General features: G+C 41.3%; 1 protein-coding gene across 1 annotated transcript in view; it reads right to left on the bottom strand.

The window, feature by feature from the left end:
* Positions 1–10917, bottom strand: part of morn4 (MORN repeat containing 4) — an 11684-nt gene extending 767 nt beyond the window's left edge. The window contains exons 1-3 of the mRNA XM_061949413.1: positions 10846–10917; positions 10249–10322; positions 73–187 (exon numbers count right to left, since the gene is read on the bottom strand). Coding sequence (XP_061805397.1) covers positions 73–187; positions 10249–10315 — 182 coding nt within the window. The 5' untranslated portion in view covers positions 10316–10322; positions 10846–10917. The remainder of the gene's footprint in view (positions 1–72; positions 188–10248; positions 10323–10845) is intronic.
* Positions 10918–11758: the final 841 nt, after the last annotated feature.

The raw sequence follows: 11758 nt of genomic DNA, 5'->3' as shown, positions 1-11758 counted from the left end.
GGCATGGCGACAAGACGGCAAGACTCGTGAAAAGTGCAGCGGACCAAAGCGGCCTCGCCGTTGCTCGCACACCTGGAGCCGTCCGTGAAGAGAAGGACGCCGGCACCGTGGAAGAGTCCGTCCTCAAACTGTCCGGCGTAACACGTTCCGTCTTGGAACTTGAGCTGGCCGACGCCATGCCTCCGACCTACAAAACCACACACAGCAAAGGATCCTTTGAAACGTCCCGTTAAGCCAAATGTACCTTTGAATGATTGTCCTATGAGTTAAGGATGTACGGATCAATCGCACACCAATCAGTATCTTCCCATTTCCATGAAAATACGCCATCGCCGTTGCCGATTAATTTATTTTATTCTCGGTCCCTTCTGGCTGATACTTTATTTTTAGTCCCCTGGCTGACAAGCTAGCAGCTGATTGTGTATCTCCATACACAGTGTGGAGCCTGCCCTAGGGTAACCAACTGTCCCTTGAAAAACGCAATCGTTCGGTATCTAGAAACAAAAAGTACATGTCCCCTAGTAAACTGACAAGTCTGTAAAAATATCAATGCTTCAGCTTGGCGGCAGGTAGCTATAGCTAGCCAGCTACAGTCGTGGTCAAAAATTTCCAATCATTTCTACAACTCTTATTTTTTTGTGATAGAGTGATTGGAACCATACTTGCCAACCTTGAGACCTCCGAATTCGGTAAATAAGGGGTTGGGGAGGCTGGGTTTGGTGGTAGCGGGGGGGTGTATATTGTAGCGTCCCGGAAGAGTTAGTGCTGCAAGGGATTCTGGGTATTTGTTCTGTTGTGTTTATGTTGTGTTACGGTGCGGATGTTCTCCCGAAATGTGTTCACAGTGTGGCGCATACTTGTAACAGTGTTAAAGTTGTTTATGCGGCCAACCTCAGTGTGACCTGTATGGCTGTTGATCAAATATGCCTTGCATTCACTTATGTGTGTTTAAAAGCCGCATATATTATGTGACTGGGCCGGCATGCTGTTTGTACGGAGGAAAAGCGGACGTGACGACAGGTTGTAGAGGACGCTAAAGGCAGTGCCTTTAAGGCACGCCCCCAATATTGTTGTCCGGGTGGAAATCGGGAGAAATCGGTTGCCCCGGGAGATTTTCGGGAGGGGCACTGAAATTCGGGAGTCTCCCGGGAAAATCGGGAGGGTTGGCAAGTATGATTGGAGCACATAATTGTTGGTCACAAAAAACATTCATGAAGTTTGGTTCTTTTATGAATTTATTATGGGTCTACTGAAAATGTGAGCAAATCTGCTGGGTCAAAAGTATACATACAGCAATGTTAATATTTGGCTACATGTCCCTTGGCAAGTTTCACTGCAATAAGGCGCTTTTGGTAGCCATCCACAAGCTTTTGGTTGAATTTTTGACCACTCCTCTTGACAAAATTGGTGCAGTTCATTCAAATTTGTTGGTTTTCTGAAAATGGACTTGTTTCTTCAGCATTGTCCACACGTTTAAGTCAGGATTTTGGGAAGGCCATTCTAAAACCTTAATTGTAGCCTAATTTAACCATTCCTTTACCACTTTTGATGTGTGTTTGGGCTCATTGTGTTGTTGAACACCCAACTGCGCCCAAGACCCAACCTCCGGGCTGATGATTTTAGGTTGTCCTGAATAATTTGGAGGTAATCCTCCTCTTTCATTGTCCCATTTACTCTCTGCAAAGCACCAGTTCCATTGGCAGCAAAACAGGCCCAGAGAATAATACTACCACTACCATGCTTGACGGTAGGCCTGGTGTTCTTGGAATTAATTGAGGACGGCGTGGCGAAGTTGGTAGAGTGGCCGTGCCAGCAATCGGAGGGTTGCTGGTTACTGGGGTTCAATCCCCACCTTCTACCATCCTAGTCACGTCCGTTGTGTCCTTGGGCAAGACACTTCACCCCTTGCTCCTGATGGCCTTGCATGGCAGCTCCCGCCATCAGTGTGTGAATGTGTGTGTGAATGGGTAAATGTGGTAATACTGTCAAAGCGCTTTGAGTACCTTGAAGGTAGAAAAGCGCTATACAAGTATAACCCATTTATCATTTTGGGACGGCGTGGCGCAGTGGAAGAATGGCCGTGCGCGACCCAAGGGTCCCTGGTTCAATCCCCACCTAGTACCAACCTCGTCATGTCCGTTGTGTCCTGAGCAAGACACTTCACCCTTGCTCCTGATGGGTGCTGGTTAGCGCCTTGCATGGCAGCTCCCTCCATCAGTGTGTGAATGTGTGTGTGAATGGGTAAATGTGGAAGTAGTGTCAAAGCGCTTTGAAGGTAGAAAAGCGCTATACAAGTACAACCCATTTATTTATTTAAAGGCCTCACCTTTTCTCCTCCAAACATATTGCTGGGTATTGTGGCCAAACAGCTCAATTTTTGTTTCATCTGACCACAGAACTTTCCTCCAGAAGGTCTTATTTTTGTCCATGTGATGTCATGATTTGGTCACATTTTCAGTATAAATGCATAAAAGAACCAGACTTCATGAATGTTTTTTGTGACCAACAAGTATGTGCTCCAATCACTCGATCACAAAAAAATAAGAGTTATAGAAATAATTGGAAACTCAAGACAGCCATGACATTATGTTCTTTACAAGTGTACGTAAACTTTTGACCACGACTGTAGCTCGAGTTACCCGTCCAACTTCTGGTCTTTGGACTCCAAATTTGACTTTTTAAGGTAGTGACATTTTGTCTCTAAAAAAAGAAGCATTTTCAATAGACAATATTGTATTTGCTCCATTTGTCTTGGCTCTCACTCTGAAAGGGACAAACTTTGTCCCATTTTACCGTGAGAATCCAAAATAGTCTGTAAAATAGTAGGTAGCGGGGCGTGTATATTGTAGCATCCCGGAAGAGTTAGTGCTGCAAGGGGTTCTGGGTATTTGTTCTGTTGTGTTTATGTTGTGTTACGGTGCGGATGTTCTCCCGAAATGTGTTTGTCATTCTTGTTTGGTGTGGGTTCACAGCGTGGCGCATATTTGTAACAGTGTTTAAGTTGTTTATACGGCCATCCTCAGTGTGACCTGTATGGCTGTTGACCAAGTAGGGATTGCATTCACTTGTGTGTGTGAAAAGCCGTAAATAGGGCCGGCACGCAAAGGCAGTGGCTTTAAGGTTTATTGGCGCTCTGTACTTCTCCCTACGTCCGTGTACACAGCGGCGTTTTAAAAAGTCACAAATTTTACTTTTTGAAACCAATACCGATCATTTCCGATATTACATTTTAAAGCATTTAAACATCTCTAAAAAAAAACACATCGCTAAACGTCAGCGTCCATGATAACGTTGCTTGGATGGCAACATATGTTGCTCCAAAACCTGAATGTACCTTTCAGCATTAATGGTGCCTTCACAGATGTGTAAAATACCCATGCCTTGGGCACTAATACACCGCCATACCATCACAGATGCTGGCTTTTGAACTTTGCGCCTAGAACAGTCCGGATGGTTCTTTTCCTCTTTGTTACGGAGGACACGACGTCCACAGTCTCCAAAAACAATTTGAAATGTACACTCGTTAGACCACAGAACACTTTTCCACTTTGCATCAGTCCATCTTTGATGAGCTCGGGCCTAGCGAAGTCGGCGGCATTTCTGGGTGTTGTTGATGAATGGCTTTGGCATTGCATAGTAGAGTTTTAACTTGCACTTACAGATGTAGCGACCAACTGTAGTTACTGACAGTGGTTTTCTGAAGTGTTCCTAAACACATGTGGTGATATCCTTTACACACTGATGTCGCTTTTTGATGCAGTACCGCCTTAGATTCTCCAGATTCTCTGAACCTTTTGATGATATTACGGATGGTAGATGGTGAAATCCCTAAATTCCTTGCAATAGCTCGTTGAGAAATGTTGTTCTCAAACTGTTGGACAATTTGCTCAGGCATTTGTTCACAAAGTAGTGACCCTCACCCCGTCCTTGTTTGTGAATGACTGAGCATTTCATGGAAGCTGCTTTTATACCCAATCATGGCACCCACCTGTTCCCAATTAGCCCGTTCACCTGTGGGATGTTCCAAATAAGTGTTTGATGAGCATTCCTCAACTTTCTCAGTCTTTTTTGCCACTTGTGCCAGCTTTTTCGAAACATGTTGCAGGCATCACATTTCAAATGAGCTAATATTTGCAAAAAATAACAAAGTTTCTCTGTTCAAACGTTAAAGTATCTTGTCTTTGCAGTCTATTCAATTGAATATAGGTTGAAAAGGATTTGCAAATCATTGTATTCTGTTTTTATTTACGGTTTACACAACGTGCCGACTTCACTGGTTTTGGGTTTTATATCTAAAAGGATAGTATAATAAAGGTAATACTGGTAGTCGTCAAGTATGTTCCGGTAAATGTAATGTAACAGGAAGGGGAAATCAGCACACACCTCCCCGCTGTCAGCTAAAGGTTTAGCAGCTCCATCTGCCTGGTGTGTGTGTGTGTGTGTGTGTGTGTGTGTGTGTGTGTGTGTGTGTGTGTGTGTGTGTGTGTGTGTGTGTGTGTGTGTGTGTGTGTGTGTGTGTGTGTGTGATGGCAATTACTGCACGGTAATCCATCAGATTTTTAGCAGGGCTTTAGGAAGCAGTCGTGGAATGTTCTAGCCTCCCCATGATAGTCCACACTGTCAGAAAGGGATTCACTGGGAGTCCATTTCTGTTAGAAATCGGATTTTTTTCTAAATCGGATTTTTTCCAGCTGACTGTTTACAACTGCATGTAAAATGTGATCTTTATCAGACTACAGTGTAAACGCGCACAGGCCCCAATGTGGCCCCAATGTGGCCTCGACGTACAGAGTACGATAAGGTGAAAAGAAACTAAGGAAGTTGACCGGATTCCGTAAATGAACAAGGAAGTCGCTGCTACTACTACAAAATAAAATGACATAACACCTTTAAAAATGTGTGTTTTTTACGTAAAAATAAATGAAAGTAATATGTATGAAAGAATATATTTATAGTAGTGTTGTCCCGATACCACTATTTTAGTACCGGTACTAAAATATCGATACTTTTCGGTACTTTTCTAAATAAGGGGGACCACAAAAAAATGGCCTTATTGGCTTTATTTTAACAAAAAATCTTACGGTACATTAAACATATGTTTCTTATTACAATCAAATAATAAGTTTGTCCTTCAATAAAATAGTGAACATACAAGACAACTTGTCTTTTAGTAGTAGACATATGCAGTAACAAACTTACTAGCTAGCTAGCAACTACCGCTAATTGATTGAGTTTAATTTGAATTATGATTGTTTTTATGATGATTTTATTTTCTGAGTTGAATTTGAATTTAAAGTACTTTGATTTGTCTCGTGTACGAATTGTGCTCTCGTAATGAACTTGCCTTGCCTCAACAGCTAGCGGCAACTAGCCCAATGATTGCTAACTGGCAACTGGCACATTAATCGCCAGTTGACAACTAACGTGCTAATCCCTAGCTGGCAACTGGTGCGCAAATCGCAGGCTGACAACGCTGCTTATTGCTAGCTGGCAACTGCCGTGTTGATCACCAGTTGGCAACAAACACGCTAAGCACTAACTGGCAACTGGTGCGCTAATTGCTAACTGGCAACTTACCGCTGCTAATATCAAGCTGGATACTAGCGCATTAATCGCTAGCTGACAACTAGCCTGCTAATAACTAGATATTTTAAATACATGTATATTGTTATCAGTGGTCACTCGAGCGAGTATGACGATCCTCCTGGTAGGGGTGTATCCCTTTATGGAGGATGCCTGAAAAAAAAAAAAAAAAAAAATAAAATATATATATATATCTATATATATATATGTATATGTATATATATATATATATATATATATATATATATATATATATATGTATATGTATATATATATATATATATATGTATGTATATATATATATATATATATATATATATATATATTAGGGCTGCAACCAACGATTAATTTGATAATCGATTAATCTGCCGATTATTACTTCGATTAATCGATTAATAATCGGATAAAAGAGACATACTACATTTCTATCCTTTCCAGTATTTTATTGAAAAAAACCAGCATACTGGCACCATACTTATTTTGATTATTGTTTCTCAGCTGTTTGTACATGTTGCAGTTTATAAATAAAGGTTTATACAAAATAATTTAAAAAAATACATTTAAAAAAATAAAAAAAATAAAAATTGCTTCTGCGCATGCGCATAGCATAGATCCAACGAATCGATGACTAAATTAATCGCCAACTATTTTTATAATCGATTGTAATCGATTTAATCGATTAGTTGTTGCAGCCCCAATATACATATATACCGTATTTTTCGGAGTATAAGTCGCACCGGAGTATAAGTCGCACCTGCCGAAAATGCATAATAAAGAAGGAAAAAAACATTATGCAACTTTCACAAACTATGAAAAAAAACTGCGACTTATAGTCCGAAAAATACTGTACACACACTACAGGGTGTTGGATCAAAGTTCATGTTTATTTAAAGACATTTAAATTTGTGGGAAAAAAATATACATAACATTTTTAACGAAGCCTCATCAACCTAAATGTGCATTATTGTACTTACTTTCTTTGGTATTAATACTAAAGTAGTACATTTTAGGATGTTACCTACTCAGTGGCCTAGTGGTTAGAGTGTCCGCCCTGAGATCGGTAGGTTGTGAGTTCAAACCCCGGCCGAGTCATACCAAAGACTATAAAAAAATGGGACCCATTACCTCCCTGCTTGGCACTCAGCATCAAGGGTTGGAATTGGGGGTTAAATCACCAAAATGATTCCCGGGCGCGGCCACCGCTGCTGCCCACTGCTCCCCTCACCTCCCAGGGGGTGATCAAGGGTGATGGGTCAAATGCAGAGAATAATCTCGCCACACCTAGTGTGTGTGTGACAATCATTGGTACTTTAACTTTAACTTTAACTTTTACCCTTGACTTCTCAGAAAAAGAACCTTCTCAGTCCACTCTAAGAATTCCCAAAGTCTAATCTAGAAGATTTGTCAGTGCCAAAGTGGATAGTTGAGTTGGTCAAGGACTACTAGCGCTAACTAATAAGGATCAGACTTAATAGCTTGAGCCTGGATGTCATTAGCCTCACGGTTAGCTTTTGATGGTGAGATCCACAATGCGGTTTGGACACTCCAAGCGTCGAAAAGAGACAAACTTGACTTGTTCCTTGCAGTATTTTTTCCAAAAGCTTTTAAACCAGTGCGTTCGAAAATAAAGCTAGTCAGAAATGTGAGCACTGCAGTTCTTTCAACACTGGACAAGCAGAGAAATAAGTTTTCTTACGGACTATCACGTGTGTTTGTTCAATAGTACTCAGCTTGTCATGAGTTAGTTTCTTTATTCATCACAATTCTTTTCACTTTTATTTGTATTATATTTTATTTTGTGGTCCCTTTTATTTAGAAAAGTACCGAAAAGTATCGAAATAATTTTGGTACAGGCACCAAAATATTGGTATTGGGACAACACTAAAGTCTACTGTAGAGCAGTGTTTTTCAACCTTTTCTGAGCCAAGGCACATTTTTTGTGTTGAAAAAATCCGAAGGCACACCACCAGCAGAAATCATTAAAAAAACGAAACTCAGTTGACAGTAAAGAGTTGTCGTCGCAATTGTTGGATATGAATTTAAAGCATAACCAAGCATGCATCACTATAGCTCTTGTCTCAAAGTAGGTGTACTGTCCCCACCTGTCACATCACACCCTGACTTATTTGAACTTTTTTGCCGTTTTCCTGTGTAATGTTTTAGTTCTTGTCTTGCGCTCCTGTTTTGGTGGCTTTTTCTCTTTTTTTGGTATTTTCCTGTAGCAGTTTCAGGTCTTCCTTTGAGCGATATTTCCCGCATCTACTTTGTTTTAGCAATCAATAATATTTCAGTTGTTTTTATCCTTCTTTGTGGGGACATTGTTGATTGTCATGTCATGTTCGGATTTACATTGTCTTTGCTCCACAGTAAGTCTTTGCTGTCGTCTAGCATTCTGTTTTTAATTTGTAGCCAATTCAGTTTTAGTTTTGTTCTGCATAGCCTTCCCTAAGCTTCAATGCCTTTTCTTTGGGGCACTCACCTTTTGTTTATTTTTGGTTTAAGCCCTAGACACCTTTTTTTACCTGCACACTGCCTCCCGCTGTTTTCGACATCTACAAAGCAATTAGCTACTGGCTGCCACCTACTGATATGGAAGAGTATTACACGGTTACTCTGCCGAGCTCCAGACAGCACAGACACTCCACAACAACACATCATTTGCAGACTATAATTACTGGTTTGCAAAAAACATTTTTAACCCAAATAGGTGAAATTAGATAATCTCTCACGGCACACCAGACTGTATCTGTCATAACGAGGGGGTTTTCGCAGCTTACTGCGAGGTTTGTTCTCCCAGGACGCAAACGGACTATTCCGGACAGGACTTGAAGGTAGGAACATATTTATTAATTTAATTAATCCTACACATGACAAAAGACAGGAACTAAAACAAAAGGAAAGCATGCCGATGGCACGAGAGGCTAAGGAACATAAAACGTAACGCAGGAAACATAGACGCTAACACTTGGGGCGGTATAGCTCGGTTGGTACAGTGGCCGTGCCAGCAACTTGAGGGTTCCAAGTTCGATCCCCGCTTCCGCCATCCTTGTCACTGCCGTTGTGTCCTTGGGCAAGACACTTTACCCACCTGCTCCCAGTGCCACCCACACTGGTTTAAATGTAACTTAGATATTGGGTTTCACTTTGTAAAAGCGCTTAGAGTCAATAGAGAAAAGCGCTATATAAATCTAATTAAATTCACAATTCACACTTAGCCTGAACTATGGACATAGAACAAACAAGACTTACTGTGGCATGAAACAAATAACGAGCAAAAACTTGGAATCGGACATGGAACGAGCAGCATGAATTAAGCATGAAACTGTGGCATGAAAAGAGCAATGGCGCCAGGACGACTAACTGGCAAAGACAGGCTTAAATAATAGTTTCTTGATTAGAGCAGGTGCGTGTCCCGAACCCATGAGGCAGGTGAAACTAATAAGTCGCCATGGTAACTAAACAAACAAGGGAGCGCAAACAGGAACTAAAAGAGTCCAAAACTAACAAAAAATAACAAAAACATAATCCGGACCACAGATCATGACAATATCTGATGGCACATGTCAGTGGTTGAAAAACACTGCTGTAGAGCAGTGTTTTTCAACCACTGTGCCGCGGCCATGAGGTACAGTCTGGTGTGCCGTTGGAGATGATCTAATTTCACCTATTTGGGTTAAAAATATTTTTTGCAAACCAGTAATTATAGTCTGCAAATGATGTGTTGTTGTTGAGCTGGGCAGAGTAACCGTGTAATACTCTTCCATATCAGTAGGTGGCAGCCGGTAGCTAATTGCTGTGTAGATGTCGGAAACAGCGGGAGGCAGCGTGCAGGTAAAAAGGTGTCTAATGCTTAAACCAAAAATAAACAAAAGGTGATGCCCCTAAGAAAAGTAATTGAAGCTTAGGGAAGGCTATGCAGAACAAAACTAAAACTGAACTGGCTGCAAAGTAAACAAAAACAGAATGCTGGACGACAGCAAAGACTTACTGCGGAGCAAAGACGGCGTCCACAAAGTACATCCGAACATGACATGACAATCAACAATGTCCCCACAAAGAAGGATAAAAACAACTAAAATCTTCTTGATTGCTAAAACAAAGTAGATGCGGGAAATATCGCTCAAAGGAAGACATGAAACTGCTACAGGAAAATACAGAAAAAAGACAAAAAGCCATTAAAATAGGAGCGCAAGACAAGAAGTAAAACACTACACACAGGAAAACAGCAATAAAATCCAAATAAGTCAGGGGGTGATGTGACAGGTGGTGACAGTACACCTACTTTGAGACAAGAGCTATAGTGATGCATGCTTGGCTATGCTTTAAAGTCATATCCAACAATTGCGACAACGACTTTTTACTGTCAACTGAGTTTTTTAACGATGTCTGCTGGTGGTGTGCCTCCACATTTTTTCAACGCAAAAAATGTGCCTTGGCTCAAAAAAGGTTGAGGACGCTGATTCTATACAAAAATAAGACTATAGTGAACCCCCCCACCCCGGATCCTGAGCTCTCTGGAAATGTAGCCGTAAAAAAAGCAGCTTTACAGGTGCCACGTCTGCTATACAGGCTGTCAGTGAAGACGTGGTTTATTGAAGTCAGGTTGCATTTTTTTTTTGTACATAATCCTATTATTGACTTATTAATGTGAATAACTTCACTTGCCTTCTTTCCACTCGCCATGGTACTCCTCCCCAGTGGCGTAGGTGAAAGAGCCCCTGGTCAGAGTCATGTCGCCCCTGTTTGTCACACAAACACACATTAGTGCACACGTGAACTTTGACCTCTAACAAATGGGATTATCACACATTATCCGACTGAACACAAGTTGTCTCAGGTGCAGATTGAGCATGATTAAAGCATATATGGGATATAAATGTAAGATGCACATCAATGTTGAAAATATTATTGGTCATATATCATATTGTTATGTCAGAATGATGCCCCTTATTAAATCAAATGATGGTAGTAACATTAATACACCAGGATGGGACCGTCATTTCCTTAAATTATGTTTATTCTCCACACAGTGTAACACAATGGTGTCATTTTACACACATAAAACTTCGACCAGCGTAACGTTCATCATTATTTAAAACCAAAACAAACAAAAAAACGACTAGTGCATGTGTGTGTGTGTGTGTTGGGAGGGAGCCTCGACATGTTGCAGGATACACCGCGTCTATTATCCAGTGCATCAATTGTCACCCCTAACGGCATATTTGTGCACGAAAAGCAACCTTATGAATACTATTTATTTACCTGTACGCTACGTTTGTTGTCTCTGAAGCATGCAGGCGACGTAGAAGAGCAGAGAGGCGTAAAAAATGGTAACCAGCTGGAAACCGTATGGTGCGTTCAGTTGCACCTAGTAAAGTGAGATTACACATTATAAACCACAAATGGATACCCCTCGATTATGTTGTTTTCGAAGTGCATTTCTTCACAAAACCATTTTTTGATTACGTAGAATCGAGGTTGTTTTGTGCAATATTTTCTACGTCCATGATAGAAGAACGTTCGCTGTTTTTGTTTTGACACTAAAACATCCGATGTACGCGAAGGCATCAATACAACAGCACCATGGCAGCCGTGTTGCTGTTTCATAGCATGAGAGTATTTGCTCATTGAAAAACTCTCTCTGATTGGACCACGCTGCTTCATCACACATGCAGTGTGGCTCAGCAGTGCAGCGCTTAAAAAACATGTATTTATTTATCTATCATGTTGGAACAAATAATAACAATAGCAATTGTTCTCACTGTAAAACAGCATCCAATAGGGTTAATTATGCACATGCATGCACAGGGGTGCGGCCAAAGACATTTTTATTGAATAATTATTATCGTACACACAAGCTCTTAATAACAAGTAATGCATTTTCAAACCATAACAATAATTTATGCAGTAAAACAAAAGACTCTTATGAAGAAAAGAAGATCCAAAAACCGCACCTTGCGAAGTTGCGAGGGAAACCGGGGCCCCACTCTGGAGCCAGGCCCAGTGCAGGGGCTCGTCAGCGAGCGCCTGGTGCCCGGGACTTCGTCCACCAAGCCCGAAAGAGAGACGTGGAACCGCCTCCCCGCAGACCCACCACTTCCAGGGGATTCTATGAGAGTCCGGTGCTACGTGGACTAGGTGGCAGTTGAAGGCGAATGCCTCGGCGACCCGGTCC

This window comes from Nerophis lumbriciformis, linkage group LG02 (assembly GCF_033978685.3).
Source record: "Nerophis lumbriciformis linkage group LG02, RoL_Nlum_v2.1, whole genome shotgun sequence".
Lineage (NCBI taxonomy): Eukaryota > Metazoa > Chordata > Actinopteri > Syngnathiformes > Syngnathidae > Nerophis > Nerophis lumbriciformis.
This window is presented reverse-complemented; position numbering and strand designations above follow the sequence as displayed.